Source organism: Apium graveolens, chromosome 6 (genome assembly GCF_009905375.1).
Source record: "Apium graveolens cultivar Ventura chromosome 6, ASM990537v1, whole genome shotgun sequence".
Classification (NCBI taxonomy): Eukaryota; Viridiplantae; Streptophyta; class Magnoliopsida; order Apiales; family Apiaceae; genus Apium; species Apium graveolens.
In genome coordinates, this window is record NC_133652.1 from 184,176,181 (window position 1) to 184,193,842 (window position 17,662).

At 42.0% G+C, this 17,662-nt stretch overlaps 1 protein-coding gene and 1 non-coding gene across 2 annotated transcripts; one reads left to right on the forward strand and one right to left on the reverse strand.

The window, feature by feature from the left end:
- Positions 1-4,984: 4,984 nt before the first annotated feature.
- On the forward strand, positions 4,985-5,091 carry LOC141669797 (small nucleolar RNA R71). The gene has a single exon (XR_012554055.1). It is a non-coding gene; the product is annotated as a small nucleolar RNA R71 (small nucleolar RNA).
- Positions 5,092-14,500: 9,409 nt separating this feature from the next.
- Positions 14,501-15,957, reverse strand: LOC141665627 (uncharacterized). Its single transcript, XM_074471612.1, has 3 exons — positions 15,774-15,957; positions 15,136-15,668; positions 14,501-15,058 (listed from the first exon to the last, which is right to left on the reverse strand). Exons 1-3 carry the CDS (start codon positions 15,955-15,957, stop codon positions 14,552-14,554), a joined length of 1,224 nt encoding a protein of 407 aa, XP_074327713.1. The 3' UTR covers positions 14,501-14,551.
- Between the last annotated feature and the right edge of the window lie 1,705 nt (positions 15,958-17,662).

A 17,662-nucleotide genomic window follows, 5' to 3' on the forward strand; every position in this document is an offset into this window, starting at 1 on the left:
ATGCATGTCTGTTTCGTAATCTGGTTATCTATCTGTTGATTTCAATGCTTATAATTGCATAATACCTATGCTAGAAATAAGCAAGTAGTTGCGTATACCCTTAGTATAGGGGATAAAAGGTGAACATATTTCTAAACCGGGAGTCGATGTTCCCGAGTATATTATATATATATATATATATATTTATATATATATGGATATAGTTTTTAAAACTATGGATCGAATAAGGTTTATTCGATACCTTTATTTTACTTAATTGAATATTAATTTGAGTATTCATTCGAGGGCTTATGACTCAGTTTATTTTATTATTTGAATATTATTTGAATATTCATTCGAGGGCTTATGACTCAGTTTATATTATTATTGAATATTACTTGGATATTCATTTGAGGATGTATGACTCCTTTATTTTATGAATATTATTTATAGTATTCATTCGAGGTATTATGACTCCGCTTATTACTTAATAATATTCTTTATTGTATTAAAGAATAAGGTGTCGATAATCAAACTTACTTTTGATTATTCAAATAAAGATATTACTTTCGTATAAGTATATCTTTGATTATTTGCTATTCATTTCAAGTATAAGTTTTAATATTTCTACTTCAATTATTTTATAAAGATTATTCTTTATGGGAATATTATTTAAATAATAATATTCAGATATTTTCTAAATATTCTGGGGACTGATTTACTTCATTAAATCAGCTTCACTCCAAACATTCTTAAAAATGTTTTGCGAGTCTTCAAAATGATTTTTTTAAAAGTTAGAGCGGATCCCAAAACTCATTTTTTTTAAGATCCTCCTTTCGAAGGGGATTTAAATACTCGCTCAAAACCTGAGGGATCCGGCTCTGTGGTGTGTTTTATATTCGCAACAAGGTTGCTGTTTTGATAAATGAATTGATTACTTACCCAACACTCGGGAAGTAAAATTCTTGGAACAAGTTAATCCATTAACAGACATCGCCTGGGAAATATCGGTGAGTTCTCCTTTCCAAATAGATACGACTTCTTGGTGGAGCCGTATCAACAAGTTTCTACTTGGGGGAAAGTGGGGACAAGCTTTACGTTTCAGAGTCATGGATTTCATCTGAACTAGGAGTGGCGTAAGTGGCCGAGTAGCGCCGACCCAGCCTTATTATATTGGCCCAAATGGCCTGGAAGTTCCGCTAAGGCGGTCCATTCCTTAGGAGTTCAGTGTTCGGTTGACAAGTAAATCCGACAGGTTCTCCTCTACATGTAGAAAATGGTGGGGTTGTACTACTACGACTGATCATCGTAAGTGGTCTTCCTGGCGCGGCAAACTCCCGTAATGAGTTCATCATCCAATTGGATAATTTCTGCAACACTACCCAGAGCACTTTGATAGAAAGGCTACGGTTGGGCGATTGTTGAGTGTTGGCAGGGTCAAGTTTTCAAAATGATGTTTACATCAAATGAAGTATCTCGTAACTTCATTTTATTTTGATAATATTTTAAAGATTTAATCTATTCAAATCTTGCCTTATAGTCTCATCTATGTGATGAACTTTTGAAGCTAATTATAACTTGAACGGTGGTAGTTCAAGTAGTATTTGGGAAAGATATAAGTATATTGGGGTATCTTGTAACTTCATCTTTTAAACTTATATCTAATTAATAATTATCTTATGAATGACAAAGATTTTCAGAAAAACGTTGAGACAAGGTTAGATATATGAGATCACCTTGCAACGATATTTTTTTTATACAGTTATACACTGGGACTTTGTGTATATTATGCATGGAAGAGGACTTCCAATATTTTGAAAAGTATATATGTATATATATATATACTGAATATTTTGCGACTTCATCGTATTAAGATATCAACTTGGTTCATTTCTTTTGACCAAGACTTTCATGAGTACTATGAGAAGGCTCATATATTGTTAATCATTATACATATTATTTTGGTGGGCTTGCTGCTCACCCTTGCTTTCTTCTTTCATCACACAACATCAGATAGACAAGATGAACCGGACCAAGCTCCCGATTCGCAAGAGGTTAGGAGACGTTCCGCAGTTTTCTAGAAGCACTGATGCCGCCATAGCTGAGGTAGGAACTACCAATAGGCTAGGCTTTCAACTTTTGATGTATCAGATTATGTATATTTATGAATTGTAATAATGGCAAAGAAATGTAAATTTATTCAGAAACCTGTTTAAGGTGTATTGGCATATAATTGTGGAATAAAACGACTTGTGATTATTTTTGGATATTCATCTCTGACACTATAACTTGTGGTGTGTGTGTTTATTGTGGGGTCACAGTACAGAGTAGTTGATTATTTATTAAGATTGGGTGTTGTTAAGGGAAATGGAACTCGTGACAACCCGGATCCCCGACCCCGGATTTGGGGGTGTTACACACCTTTTAAGAATTGCGCCAAGATTTTGCAAGCACTCGTCGAAAGAATCCCTGAATACAGAAAAGTCATCCATGAATACCTCCACATTCTGACCAATCATGTCAAAGAAAAGAGCCATCATACATCTCTGGAATGTGGCAGGTGCACCACGTAACCCAAAAGAAACTCTTCTGAAGGCAAAAGTACCAAATGGACAAGTGAAGGTAGTCTTTTCTTGATCTTCTAGAGCAATGCAAATCTGATTATAACCTGAATAGCCATCCAGAAGACAATAATATTCATGTCCGGCCAACCTGTCAAGCATCTGATCAATAAAAGGAAGCGGGAAGTGATCCTTCCTTGTTGCTTTATTCAGCTTCCTGTAATCCATACAAACTCTCCACCCCATGACTGTTCAAGTAGGAATGAGCTCATTCTTTTCATTAGCAACCACTGTGATGCCTCCTTTCTTCGGCACACACTGAACTGGGCTCACCCAAGAACTGTCAGAAATAGGATAGATGATCCCTGCATCTAGCCATTTGAGAATTTCCTTTATCATGACCTCCTTCATAATCGGATTTAGCCTTCTTTGTTGCTCAACAATCGGCTTGCTTCCTTCCTCTAGCAGAATTTTATGTATACAATAAGAAGGGATGATTCCCTTGATATCTGCTATAGTCCATCTAATTGCCGATTTGAACTCTCTCAAAATTCTCAAGAGCTTTTCCTCATCACTACCTGAAAGGTCAGATATAATAATAACATACAAAGTAGATGCATCACCTAAAAACGCATACCTCAAGTATTCAGGCAATGGTTTAAGCTCAAGTGTATGAGCTTCCTCAATAGATGGTTTGAGACGCCCCTCAACATTTTTGAGTTCTGACATGCCAAGAGATTCAAAAGGCATATCCAGCCTTCGCTTCCAAGGAGAAGCATTCAAATACTGTAACTGCTCGTCACCTTCATCATCTTCACTATCAGAATTTCCCAACAAGGCTTTATCTAAGGCATCAGACCTTAGCAATTGATCAAGTTCTGAAGTAACCACGAAATCGACCAATTTCACTTTTAAGCACTCCTTATTATCAGGAGGGAAATTCATGGCATTAAAACATTGAACGTCACATCCTGATCCAGCACTCGCATAGTGAGCTTACCCTTCTGTACATCAATAAAGGTTCGGCCAATAGCCAAGAATGGTCTTCCCAAGATTACTAGAATCTTATTATCATCCTCAAAATCAAGAATTACAATATCAGCAGGAAAATGAGTTTGTCCACCTTGACCAAGACATCCTCCACAATGCCTCACGGATATGTAATAGAACGATCGGCCTATTGTAAGAACAGATAAGTAGGCTTTGGATAAGGTAAATCCAACTTCTTGAAGACAGACAAAGGCATCGGATTCATGCTAGTTCCCAAATCACATAAACACTTATCGAACAACAAGTTTTCGATAGTGCAAGGAATAGTGAAGCTTCTAGGATCTTTAAGCTTCGGAGGCAACTTCTGTTGCAACACAACACTGCATTCCTCCGTGAGAGCAACGGTCTCTAAGTCATCGAGCTTCACTTTTCGAGAGAGAATACCTTTCATAAACTTCGTATAACTAGGCATCTGTTTAAGAGTTTCAGCAAAAGGTATGTTGATATGAAGTTTCTTGAACACCTCTAGAAACTTAGTAAATTGCTTATTCAACTTCTGCTTTTGCAGCCTCTTAGGAAAAGGAGGTGGAGGATATATCTGTTTATCCCCTATATTACCCTCAGGAGGAGTGTGTTCCACAATTTTCTTCCTTGGTTCCACTTCTGCTTCCTTATTCACATCTTCCTCAACCGCAACTTCATTTTCTGGAACTTGAGATTTTTCAGGATTCACAACCTTCCCAGACCTCAATGTGATTTCCTTAACATGCTCTTTTGCTTCCTTCTTGCCTGGAACTTTTGTGTCACTAGAAAGAATACCGGGTTGTCAATTCAGCAAGGTATTGGCTCTTGCACATGAGCCCCAACTCCTCCAATTCAGATTTTTCATTAGATTGTTGAAGTTGGAGTTATTATCTTGGTGCATATTGCAGTTGCTGAAAACTAGGAGGGTTGAATTCTTTTGCTGCATACTGCTAATAAGGCTGTTGCACCACATTCTGAGTGTTGCTCCATCTGAAGTTAGGATGATTACAGTTGTTAGGATGATTGGTGGATGGAACTGGTTGTTGCGACCTCTGAAAGTTGCTGACGAACTGAGCTAATTCACTAGAAATAGCACATTGCTCCATCTCATGTGCACCAGCACAAAGCTCACACACACACTAGTGATTTGATTAACTCCATAATTAGCCAAAGAATCCGCCTTCATTGTTAAAGCCTTATGCTGAGCAGCTATAGCAGTAGCTGCATCCACCTCCAGAATTCCTGATACCTTGCCTTGAGGTAGTCTCTGAGAAGGGTTCTGGTATTCATGAGCAGCCATCATTTCAATCAACTCATAAGCTTCATAGTAGCTCTTAGCTCATAAGGCTCCACCTGATGCTGCATCAAGCATGTGTCTTGACTGTGCTCCCAAGCCATTCTAAAAGTAATTGATAATCATCCAGTCAGGCATCCCATGATGAGGACACTTTCTAAGCATCTCCTTATAACAGTCCCAAGATTCACATAAAGACTCTCCTGAGTGCTGCATAAATTAATTCAGAGTGTTTCTGATTACAGCTGTCTTAGCCATAGGGAAGAATTTAGTAAGAAACTTTTGAGCAAGATCTTCCCAAGTAGTAAGAGAGCATGGTGGTAGAGAATGCAACCAACAATTAGCTTTATCCCTCAGAGAGAATGTGAAAAGCCTCAGCTTAACAGCGTCTTCAGAAACATCGTTGAATTTGAAAGTATCGCAGATCTCGATGAAATCTCTAATATGCATGTTGGGATCTTCTGTTGGAGAACCCGTAAACTGGACTGAGTTCTGCACCATCTGAATTGTGCTAGCCTTGATTTCAAAAGTGTTAGACGCGATGGCTGGTCTGACAATGCTAGACTGAATATCATTGATCTTCGGTTGAAAATAATCCATCAAAGCTTTCGGATTTGCTACTGGTTCTCCAATTGCAACGATCGCTTCTTCTTCAAGTTTCTCAACTAAGACTTCTTCTTCTACTTTCTCCTCAACAAGAACTTCTACTACTTCTTCAACTTATTCCTCCGCTTTATCCAGTGTTCTGTTTCGAGACGGAGAACGCGTTAACATACACGCTCTCTATAGTACCTGAAAAAGCAACAAGTAAACAAATAAGTATAATATCTGAGTCAGTGAACTTTAACGACCACTGATGTCAATCACATAAACTAAAAATTAACACCGAGTCCCCGGCAGCGGCGCCAAAAACTTGTTAGGACGAAAACACGCGCTAAATTTACACGCAAGTATACGTGTTCACAAGTAATATAGAATTCTTTCTAGTTCGTTTCCACAGAGACTGGTTTAGGTTAACTTCAATCTATGAACTTATGCAACAATGATATGGTTATCGTTCAATGCTAAGACAATTAACAATTTGGGTTTTTATAAAACTAAGAGATTATACTAACTAGAATTAACTAAGAGAATTAAGGTTGAATTACTTATATGAGACAAACATGGGATTCTAACTTCATTACTACTTCAAAGTCATTGTTCCTAACCTTAGCATGTAATGGTGATGACAACTAATCAGATAACACGAAACTATTAAACGCCAACTTTCGTTGTACGAATACCCTACTTCCAGACATCCACAAAAGAGATAGAAGCTGAATAGACATCAATTATGTTAAGAACCTATATGTCTATAAAATTTGACAACATAACGGTTTAATGTGCAAGTTATCTATCGTGATTACATAGGGCAAGTAAGATGGTTAAAATTATCTACAAATCATGCATAACAATAACACATGAACCTATGCTAGCATGACAACCGGCGCGGGCGCGCGCTGACACAACGCGGGCGCCCTAAGCTTCTGGAAAAATTTCCGACTTCTGCTTTATTGGCTGGTTTTTGATGGCGATCAACAAGCAATCATCTGAGGCATCTTCCTAACACCAATTTAGCACCAAAACAATGCTAAATCTCCTCCTTCCTTCATTTATGCCCTGAAATGTAAAACACTACGAAAACGCATCAAATACATAAACAACTTCAATACATAACACCAATTCGAGTGTTTATAAAGCGCTTTAAGTGGATATAAATGTCACTTAACAATAGTAATTATTTAAGCTAAGCTGTAAATACCATACCGTCATAGTGGTACTAGTTATGAGTATGAGAAAAATGACTGTTGTACACCCTCTAAGGATATCAATTAATTTGCGGTACAACCCTGTTACATGTGATATGTGATAGTACATATGGCTCCTGGTAGGCCTACTCCTAGTCTCCTACTTCATACAGCTCCTGGTAGGCCTACTCCTAGGCTCCTAACTCCATTCAGCTCCTGGGAGGCCTACTCCTAGGCTCCTAACCCCACGCAGCTCCTGGAAAGAGTAGTCCCACACACTACCACTCCTAACTAGCTCAGTCCCGCAAGCTGAACCTTGATAAACCCCAGCACGTGAGATGTTGGCCCAAGCACGTGACGGGGACAACTGTCACACATCAATCATCGTAATAATCAAGGCACGTGTCAGAGGATCCTCAGAACATTCCGCGACCAGTCCCGCGCTGACACATGTAAAGCATCCACTCCCGCCAGGTGTCCTCCACTTCCAGAACCAATGGCTACGATTCAAAGGTACCAACCCCAAAACCCTACCCTTGGGCTATAAATAGCCCAAGAAGGTTAGGTTTTTGGGTTAATCATTTTTTCACACTCATACATACACATAGCAACCTTGCATTCATATTCATCTCCATCTTCCCAAAAAGCTAGTTCTTACTCTCACGCCGGAGGTGCCGCGGGACTCCAACCCCCCTTCCGGTATTGTTTTGTAGGAACCCAACCACAGCTACACCACCACAGCGGAGAAGGATCCAGGACGCCGTCGAAGGAGCAGCCCCGCCACCAGGAGTTATCATTTGGCGCTAGAAGGAGGGGTCGCTCCATCCTTGGGTCTCGGTGCCCCTGGATTCGTCTTCATCAACAAACTCTTCAAAGAGTCCATTTATTCAAACTTGTAAGAATCCAAGCAACCCACATTTTCCATAAGCATGAATGTTGTTTATTTCGACCATGTTTGTGTGTGCTTGTTATTTTAGGCCACGTTTGTGTGAGCCTGTTTTGTTATTTTAGGCCACGTTTGTGTTAGCCCGTTTTGTTGATTTAAGCCACGTTTGTGTGAGCTGTCGTTAGTTTTAATCGTTATTGCTCTAGTTGGAATATGGCGTTTGCGTTGTACTTCATCGTTGAATAGTCCCATAAAATTGTTTGAACTGCTCCCAGGAAGCTACTTGTTGGTTTTTATTGTTACTCTGGGTAGTTTTTGCAAATTTCATAAAGCAACCATAGACCGATATTCTCTGTGGCATATTGTTGTTATTTGTTGTTGGTATTGTTGAGAAATGGAAAGACCAGGAAAGAATACCTCTGGAAGACCATCTGCTAGTGCTCAGGTCCAGGAGCCGGACCACTCCCAGGCCCTTGACCCAGGAGCCGAGAGAGAAACGTTCCAGGAGCAACCACTACAGACTCCCGCAGTGGAGAGAATTGTAAGCACCAGGGATGCCAGGACCCTCATAGAGCTCAATCAGTACAAGTACACCAATGTCCCGGTAGCCGAAGAGTACATGGCCAACCTTATAAGCGATGAACTAGCAGAAGCAATCAGACTATACAGACAGGATCAGACCCGGCTCCAAGAAGAGGCAGAACTAGAGGAGGAGCCGGAGGAGTCCGGGGACTCCCAGCAATCAAAGAGGTCTGTGTTCGACCGCATTGGAGCGAAAGGAAAGAAAAGCAAAAAAGATCAAGGCAAGAAAGAAGCAGAAGCTGGTAAACAGAGAAAGTTGGAAGAAGTCCGGGAGCAAATCAGGAAAGAAGAAGAAGCAAAGCTCGAGCTAAAGATCCAAAAAAGAATGCAATAAGAAGAAGAGAAGCTGTTGGCCAAGTCTAGGAGCAAAAGAACCCGGAGAGACCCTACTCCGGAGCTGATTTCTGATGATGAAGAAGAAGAGAAGCAGAAGGACCTCAAAGACATGATCTATGAATTGCAGAGGAAGATGGACAGAGACTCAGGAGTGGAGATTGGAGAAACACTCACCCCTTTCAGCCACTCCTTAGAAGCTATCCCCCGGCAGTGGAACTTGAAACATTACAACTTTGGCTCCTTTGATGGTCTAGGAGACCCGGAGGAACACCTGAACTACTTTGAGCAGATAGCGCAGATATACTACTACAACGACTTGACGAAATCAAGGTTCTTCGCTTCAACCCTTAAGGGAGGGGCCCAGAGATGGTTCAGCAGAATCCCCTCCCGCAGCATCCACTCCTGGAAGGAATTTCGAGCCTCTTTCCTTAGGAGATTTCGGGCGAACAAAACGCACGAAATGCACATGTGTCACCTGGAGACGATCCGGCAACACGACAATGAGTCCCTCTCTGCATACATGCGCCGGTTCCAGGAAGCAATCAATAAAGTTTCAAATCTAGATGAGAGGGAAGCTTTAAGCATTTTTAGAAGAAACCTGGACCTAGAGCATAACGAAAGGTATATTGTGGAGCTAATCAATAAGGAGCCGCAAAGTCTGGCAGCAGCTTATTCCATGGCTGCCAGATTCATTAAGGAAACTGATGTGCTCCAGGAAATGAGAATGACCCAGAATGGGGGGTCCAGGAGTAAAAACACTGATGACCGAACGAAAGGGGGTTACCATCAGGACAAGAAATTCAAGCAAAGCAACCAAAGCCAAGAAAGACAAGCAAACCCGGTTTTCCAAAGACTTGGTCCTAAGAAGGAGTCGAACAGCGACCCAGGACCCGTGAAGCAAGCTCGAGAGCCGAAGCAGGAGCCGGACTGGACTCCTCTCAACATGACCTGGGAGGAAATCTTGAAAGAAGTCAAAGAGAAGCCTTTCTATTATCCTCCAAAGCCAATGCAAACTCCTCCGGAGAGCAGGCCCTACAATAGGCAATGTGATTATCACGAGACCCATGGCCACAAAACCGAGAATTGCTTATCACTCAAGTACTTCATTGAGGACCAAGTGAAGAAGGGGAATATGAACAAATACTTAGGTCGGGACCAAAGCAGAGGGGAAACGCAGAAGAAAGGAAAGAATATAGTCAATGTGGTCCTAGGCGGATCCTACTCCCCACCCCGAAGCTCGGACTTCGGCGAAGAAGTGCTCTCAATCCAATCACTCCCAAACATGGTGATATCCTTTAGCAGCAAGGACTACGAAGGAGTTAACCCTCATCACAATACAGCTTTGGTTGTCACTCTAGACATCTTTGATAATGAAGTAAGAAGAATGCTCATACACAATGGCTCCTCAGTAAATATTCTCTTCAAGCACACAGTGGATAGAATGCAGTTAGGGAGTGTCCGCTCAAATGAATGTCGAGAAGACCCACTCTATGGCTTCGGCCACAACTTAGTCCCAATCCAAGGAACTTTGTATTTGCCAGTCATTTTTGGATCTGCTCCTAACCAAGTGACTCATGTCATCAAATTTTATGTGATCAATGCCCCTTCTTCATACAACGGAATCATTGGCAGATCAGCCCTAACCATGATGCAAGCAATAACTTCAATCTCCCATCTCAAGATCAAATTCCCAACCCCAACAGGAGTCGGAGAGACTAAAGGAGACTATGGAGTCGCTGAAACATGCTACAACCAGGGGTTAGTTATGGCAGAAACCCATCAAGATAACAAGAGGAAGGCTACGGTCCTCCGCAAGCAACAAAACATGAAGAAGCACCGAGCCCGGACAAGGGAAGAAGCAAACAAAACAAGTCCAGAAGAACTGGCAGGCAACCAAGTCATGGTACTAGACAAGACAAGTCGAGTCCTAAACCAACCTTGTTCTACCATGCAAGCAACCAAAGAACCTGAACAAGTAAACAAATATCTAAAGAAGAACTCTGAAGCCCGGATTCATCAAATGATTTCAAACAAAGAACAAGAAAAAATTGAAGCCGCAGTTGAAACAGAAGAAGTCCAGGTAGATGAAAGCAATTCTAGAAAAAAAGTGAAAGTTGGGTCAGGACTCGAGGAGTCCTTCAAGGAGAGATTAGTATCCATACTCCGGGAGTACAGAGATGTTTTTTCCTGGAGTCCAAGGGACATGCCAGGACTACATGAATCCATAGCAATGCACAGCTTGGATGTCAACCCCAACAGGAAACCAGTAAAACAAAAGAGAAGAACTTTGCTCCGGAGAGACAAAGAGCCATTGACGAAGAAGTAGAAAAGCTACTCAAAGTAGGAATCATCAAAGAAATCAAATATCTGGAGTGGCTAGCTAATGTGATCATGGTTAAGAAGTCCAACGGCTAATGGAGAATGTGTGTGGACTACACTGACCTAAATAATGCATGCCCGAAGGACCCGTATCCACTTCCAAACATTGATCAACTGATAGATGCCACCTCAGGACATGTAATGCTAAGTTTCATGGACACCTTCTCTGGATACAACAAGATAAAGATGAACCAAAGGACATTCCTAAGACAACATTCATAACTCACATGGCAGTCTACGCTTATGTGATGCTACCTTTCGGGCTTACCAGCGCAGGATCCACTTACCAAAGAGCAATGAACAAGATATTCAAGTCCCGGAATGGGAGGAATTTGGAGTGCTATATCGACGACATGATTTCCAAATCAACAACTATACCAGGGCATGTGGAAGATCTGGAGGGATGCTTTGAAAACCTAAGGAAGAACCAGCTCAAGCTAAATCCGGAGAAATGCACCTTCGGAGTAGGAGCAGGCATGTTCCTAAGATTCATGATCAGCAACAGAGGCATAGAAGCCAATCCGGAGAAAATAAAAGCAATCTAGGAGATGAAAGCTCCCAGGACCCAAAAAGATGTGCAGAAGCTAGCAGGATCACTAGCAGCACTCAGGAGATTTGTCTCAAAACTAGCAGAGAGGTGCCTACCTTTATTTGATTTGCTCAAAGGAGCAACCAACAAGAAAGTGGTAAACTGGAATCCTGAGTGCCAGAAAGCGTTCGAGGAAATCAAATCCTACTTCTCTCAACCACCAGTCCTAACTAAAGCTAAGCCAGGAGAGCCTCTCTACTTATACTTGTCAGCAGGAGCACAAGCCGTAGAAGCTGCCTTAATCAGGGAAGAGAATGGAACACATCAACCAGTCTACTATGTAAGCCAGGTCTTAAAAGATACAGAAACAAGATACCCAAGATTGGAGAAGTTTGCCTTTGCTTTGGTTACAACCTCAAGGAAACTCAGGCACTACTTCCAAGGGATGGAAATCAGAGTAGTGGCAAATCAACCATTAAGGAAAATAATCCACAAGCCAGATATCTCGGGAAGACTTGTTAATTGGGCTGTGGAATTGAGCCAGTTCAACCTAAGCTTCATCCCCAGGACTGCAATCAAAGCTCAAGCTCTTGCAGATTTCATAATCGAATGCAACTTCCCGGAAGAAGACCAAGAACCAATGGACATGGATCAGGAGCCAAAAAAGGAGATTAGTCCGGGAGCCTGGACCTTAAAGGTAGATGGTTCTTCAACAACCGAGAGGTCAGGAGCCGGACTCATACTCAGGAGTCCAGAAGGATTCAAGATTAAGACAGCTATATCCTTCAGCTTCCCACCAACAAACAATCAAGCAGAATATGAGGCGTTGATCGCAGGACTAAAGCTCTCCCGGACTCTAAGGGTCCAGGACTTAAAAATCCACAGCGACTCCCAGATAGTGGTCAAGCAAACAAATGGAGAATACATAGCAAAGGACCCTACTCTAGAGAAGTACCAAGCACTGGTTCAGAGCTACTTAGCCTCAATCCCAAGCCATCAAGTCCTTCAGATATGCCGAGAAGAAAATAAAGAAGCGGATATCCTATCCAAATTAGTCCAGAATTCATCAGATCTGGACTGCTCAGTCTACTTCGAAGAACTCCACAAACCATCCATTGAATTCGGAGAGGTCTTGGAAATAGAAAGCACTCAAAATTGGATGACTCCCTTCATAAAATACTTGGACAAAGGGGAGCTCCCAGAAGATAAAGGAAAAGCTCAAAGATTGAAAGCAAAAGCAGCCAAGTTTTTCCTCGAAAAAGGAGTACTCTACCGCAGGACCTTCTCATCTCCTATCCTGAAGTGCATTGGCCCAGAAGAAGCAAAGTACTGTTTGGCAGAAGTGCATGAAGGGATATGCGGAGACCATATGTTTGCAAAAGCCCTAGCTCATAAGATCATAAGACAAGGCTACTACTGGCCAACAATTCATCAGGATGCAATAGAATTCGTCAAGAAGTGCAAGGAATGCCATCTCTTCAGCAATGTGTCCCGGATAAGCCCAGTCCTACCATCCTCGGTCCTGTCACCTATCCCCTTCGCTGTTTGGGGTATTGATATCATGGGACCCTTCCCTCGAGCAAAAGGAGACCTCAGGTACCTACTAGTCTCTATTGACTACATGACAAAATGGGTTGAAGCAAAAGCAATGAGGACAATCAATCAGCAAGACTGCATAAAGTTTATGGACAACATTTTGATGAGGTTTGGGATACCACGAGTCCTAGTATCAGACAATGGACCTCAATTCATTGGATCAGAGTTCGAGTCCTACCTCCAGGAGCGCGGGATCAAGCACAAAAAATCATCAGTGGTATATCCCCAAGGAAATGGCCAAGTAGAAGTAACCAACAGAATCCTGCTCCGAGGTATCAAGAAAAGACTCAAAGAAAGCAAAAGCAAGTGTCCAGAAGAACTACCAAGCATACTTTGGTCCTACAGGACAAGCCCAAGGACAAGCACAAGAGAAACTCCATTCAAACTAGCTTATGGAACAGAAGCAATGCTGCCTATTGAAGTAGGCTCTCCTTCCCACAGAGCAATAAACTTTAAAGAAGAAGCAAATGAAGAAGGACTCAAAACAAACATGGAACTAATTGATGAGGTCCGGGACCAAGCTGTGGAAAGAATGGAGAAATACAAGGAGAAAACAAGAGAGCATTTCAGTAAGAAGTCAAGAGTCAAAAACTTCTATGTTGGATACTTAGTCCTTCGAGACATTGAAGCATTAGATCCCACAAACACCGGAAAGTTAATGCCCAAATGGGAAGGACCATACAAAATCAAAGAAGTCCTCAGGCCAGGAACCTACAAGCTCCTGAACATGGATGGCTCAGAAGTCCCAAACACTTGGCATGGACTAAGGCTAAGGAAATTCTACCAGTAGAAAAGCAAACAAAGCAACCAAAAAACTTGTAGCCAATATGGCAAACAACCAACATGTTTCTCCTTCTATATTGTATGAATGATCAATGAAAAGTTTTTTCTTTAACTTGCATATTTTTCAAAAGCCACCACTAGTCCGGACAAGCTATTAGTCAGGACTAGAGCAACCAATTTTTACTTAGAATTAATTTTCTAACTTAAAGCAGCCACTAGTCCGGACAAGCTATTAGTCAGGACTAGAGCAACCAACTTTTACTTAGAATTAATTTTCTAACTAAAAGCAGCCATTAGTCCGGACAAGCTATCAGTCAGGACTACAACAACCACTTTTACTTAGAATTAATTTTCTAACTAAAAGCAACCACTAGTCCGGACAAGCTATTAGTCAGGACTAGAGCAACCAACTTTGACTTAGAATTAATTTTCTAACTTAAAGCAGCCACTAGTCCGGACAAGCTATTAGTCAGGACTAGAGCAACCAACTTTTACTTAGAATTAATTTTCTAACTAAAAGCAGCCATTAGTCCGGACAAGCTATCAGTCAGGACTAGAGCAACCACTTTTACTTAGAATTAATTTTCTAATTAAAAGCAACCACTAGTCCGGACAAGAAGATTAGCCAGGACTAGACCAACAAATTTTACTTGGAAAAATATTCTAAGGGAAAAACAAACTATAAAAACAGAGTAAAATAACAACAAGGAAAGCAATCATTACAAATTCACCGGACTCAACCGAGTCCGGAGCAAAGTACGAATATTACACGAATCAAACGTATCAAAAAGTCTTTAACAAATAGCAAGTCCATAAAAAATAAACTCAAGAGTCCAGAGCACTGGGAGGAATGAAACTGGGACAGGGGTTGTCAAATGGCTCCGGTTCCCCCAATCCGAGCTCAATATCTTCCTTGGCCTTGATAAACTCGGAGACGAAGCTATCCCAATCGGCCTCCGGATTAGTCTTGATGTGTCGCTCAGCAACCAGCCAGTAGCGAGCTATCTCCGGAGCACTAGCATTGGCAAGGGCCCTATCATACTCCTCAGATCTTTTAAATTCATCTATAACCTCAGCCTCCGGACGAACAGCAGACATTTGCCTCCGGAGCTCAGCCAATTCAGATTTTAAGTCCAAAACCTCCTTCTCAGCATTATCAGCCCGGATAGTCACTTCATTCAAATGCTTATTTAACCCGGACAAAGAATTATCTTTCACGATGATTTGGTCCCGGAGCCGGCTAATCTCAGCATCCTTATCACCAACAGAAGTCCGGAGACCTTTGAGCTCATTATAGGCAAGAGAAGCTGAACCGGCCATATACCCACCAAGCTGCAAAAAATAGAGGTACTTAAAAAATATTCTAAGGCAGATCAAAGAAACAAGAAATTAACAGGAAGCAGAAATACCTGACCCCAGAGCCGGGAACACTCCTTCATAGTGGCGTCAAATCCGGACTCATTCATCTTCCTCCACTCTGTTTGAGTAGGAATCCCAGCCATGAAGCGAGCCACTTTCTCCTCCAGCCCCGGACCACCTTCATCCGGACCATCTTCATCCACAGCTTTTCCTTTACCAGCCCCGGACCCAGAGCCAGCTTCAAAATTTTTAGCCCTGGGAGGTTTCGACCCAAGAGTCCGGAGCCTCTTCTTCCTCCGCCCAGAATCAGCACCCGAAATCTCCCCAATAGGCCCAAGATCCTCAAGATTATCAAACTCATTTCCGATATCCAGCTCAACATTGTGCTCCGGAGTAGATTGGTTCACATGAACTTCAGGCTCCGGATTGGGGACAGCATTGCTCTGAGATCCCTCCTCGGCCGAGGTGTTAGATCCGGAGCCACCAGCAGCATTCTTCTTTGGCAACTTGAAAGCCTTGCCCAGACCCTTCAACGCATCGCTGTATGCGGAAGACGACATGTCCGGATTATAATGTGGCAAGCCTGCAAGAAACAAAGAAAAAACACAAGTCAAAAACAACAAGCAAAAACAAAGGGAAGCAGATAAGAAACATATCAAAGGTCCGGACAAGAAAGAAAACTACTTACAGCCTAGCCTATGCAAAGTTCTATGATTCATAAAAGTATCTCGGGTCATCTGGAAACCCAGACATTCACAAAATGCAAAAATTAACTTGAGAGCATCACCCCGGAGCACATCCCTACGGAAGCGAGTCCGGACTCCTTCCGAAGCTATATCGGGGAGATAGTGCAAGTCCAAACCCCGGAGCATGATTAACTCCCCATTCCAAAACTTCAGCGAAGATTGCTGAATAACGGGCCTCTAAGAACCACCGTATCCACACTCCGGAGCCCGGAACTGAAGCTCGTATAAAGGGAACTGGCTGGACCGGACTAGGTGAAAGATGTGATGCCACAGCTTGAACGTGGGTTGAACTTTAAATTGATTGCAAGTGGCAATGAACCAAGTCATCCACTTTATTCCATTAGGCGTTATCTGCATTGGAGAGATCTTGTACACATACTTACACAAATGCTTTAGAAACAAATGCCAGTGTGGATTCCATCCAGACCGGAGATGCTCCAGCCACACTGGAACGAAGCCATCAGCCGGCCTGTGATGAGCCCTCTCGTCCGGAGTCGGCCACCTCAATTCAATCCGGCGATCCAACTGAAAAGCAGCCCAGACCGCGGAATCTTGGGCTTCATTATCTAGCCCAGCATACTCATCCTTGAACTCATAGTGCTCCTTAGCCACTATGTTGTTCGCAAACTTCCTATCAAACGCTTCCCTGTCGTAAGGTCCCAGACCAGCATTTTGCTGTCTTGCATATCCGGACCTAATGCTCCTAAAATAAAAACTGTTTTCTATCTCCTCGCTCTTAGTAATAAAATAACCCAGATTCTCCACCCACAAACCCTCCGGAATGCAGGGTACCTTTCTTGAAGATATTTTAGCAACTGTAAGCTTCGTTATTGCCTCAGAGTCCGAAGTGGAAGCCCTCTTCCCCATCTCGACCCGTTCAGAATCAGCAGAAGACTCAGAATCTGAACTAGATGGCCCCGGATAACAAGTTATGAAGGCCTTGGCAAGTGCTTTAGTCCGGACCATAAACCTAAGACAAGTGACAAAGGTTAGTCTAAAACTCCTACCGTTTATTTATCTTGAAAGCTACATGGTCCGGACTACCCTATTATTCATTTTTATCACAAGTTAAAAGCAACAGTCTGGAGACCCAATAAAAAATACACCACTAAACAGGCGCTCCGGACTGCAAAAACCTCGAAGCCAAGCAACCAAAACTAGCCTACTACCCCGAAATCAAACGACACAGAAACACAAAAACACAAACCAATTGCAAAAACACAAATCCTAACCTATGAGTCCGGACTACATATCCCAGTCCGGACCCCAACATAAAACCCTAATTCCAGAAACATAATTGTCCGGACCCCAACATAAAACCCTAATTCCAGAAACACAATTAACACAGATCAAAAACCAGAACATGCCTACAAACACATATATATACACATACATACACATATACACAACAATCAAAACAAAAACTAAACACAGAAGCATTCAAACACTATAGTAGAAACACGAAACCCAATCGAACAACAAACTAAAAGAAAGAAAAGAAGAGAAAGAAACTTACAAATGGAGAAATTTTGGAGAGATTGGAGAAGACTGAGCAACGGCAGAGGAACAGCAAAAAATACCGGTGGAGAAGCTTCAAAGATAACAAGAAAAGAAGGAAGAGAGCAAAGAGAAATTTAGAGAAGGTAAAAAACAAAAGAAAGGATTCAGGGTCTCCTTTTATAGTCGTGGTAAAACTCAAAGGCCACACGCCACGTGGCAACATCTTGACCACCCATCACACACGGTCATTAATAAGGAGCCATTATTACAGCACGTCTTTTGAAAAAAGACAGCTGTAATAATTCAAATAATTGGGGGGGAAACCCCCAAA

What these genes read in the sequence shown, in the direction of transcription:
- LOC141665627 (XM_074471612.1), bottom strand. Translation starts at nt 15,957, where the DNA reads ATGCTCCGGGGTTTGGACTTGCACTATCTCCCCGATATAGCTTCGGAA. An exon ending in AACTTTGCATAGGCTAGGCT is followed by an intron (nt 15,669 to 15,773) that starts GTAAGTAGTTTT and finishes TGTTTCTTGCAG; the next exon opens with GCTTGCCACATTATAATCCG. An exon ending in GTTCCCGGCTCTGGGGTCAG is followed by an intron (nt 15,059 to 15,135) that starts GTATTTCTGCTT and finishes TATTTTTTGCAG; the next exon opens with CTTGGTGGGTATATGGCCGG.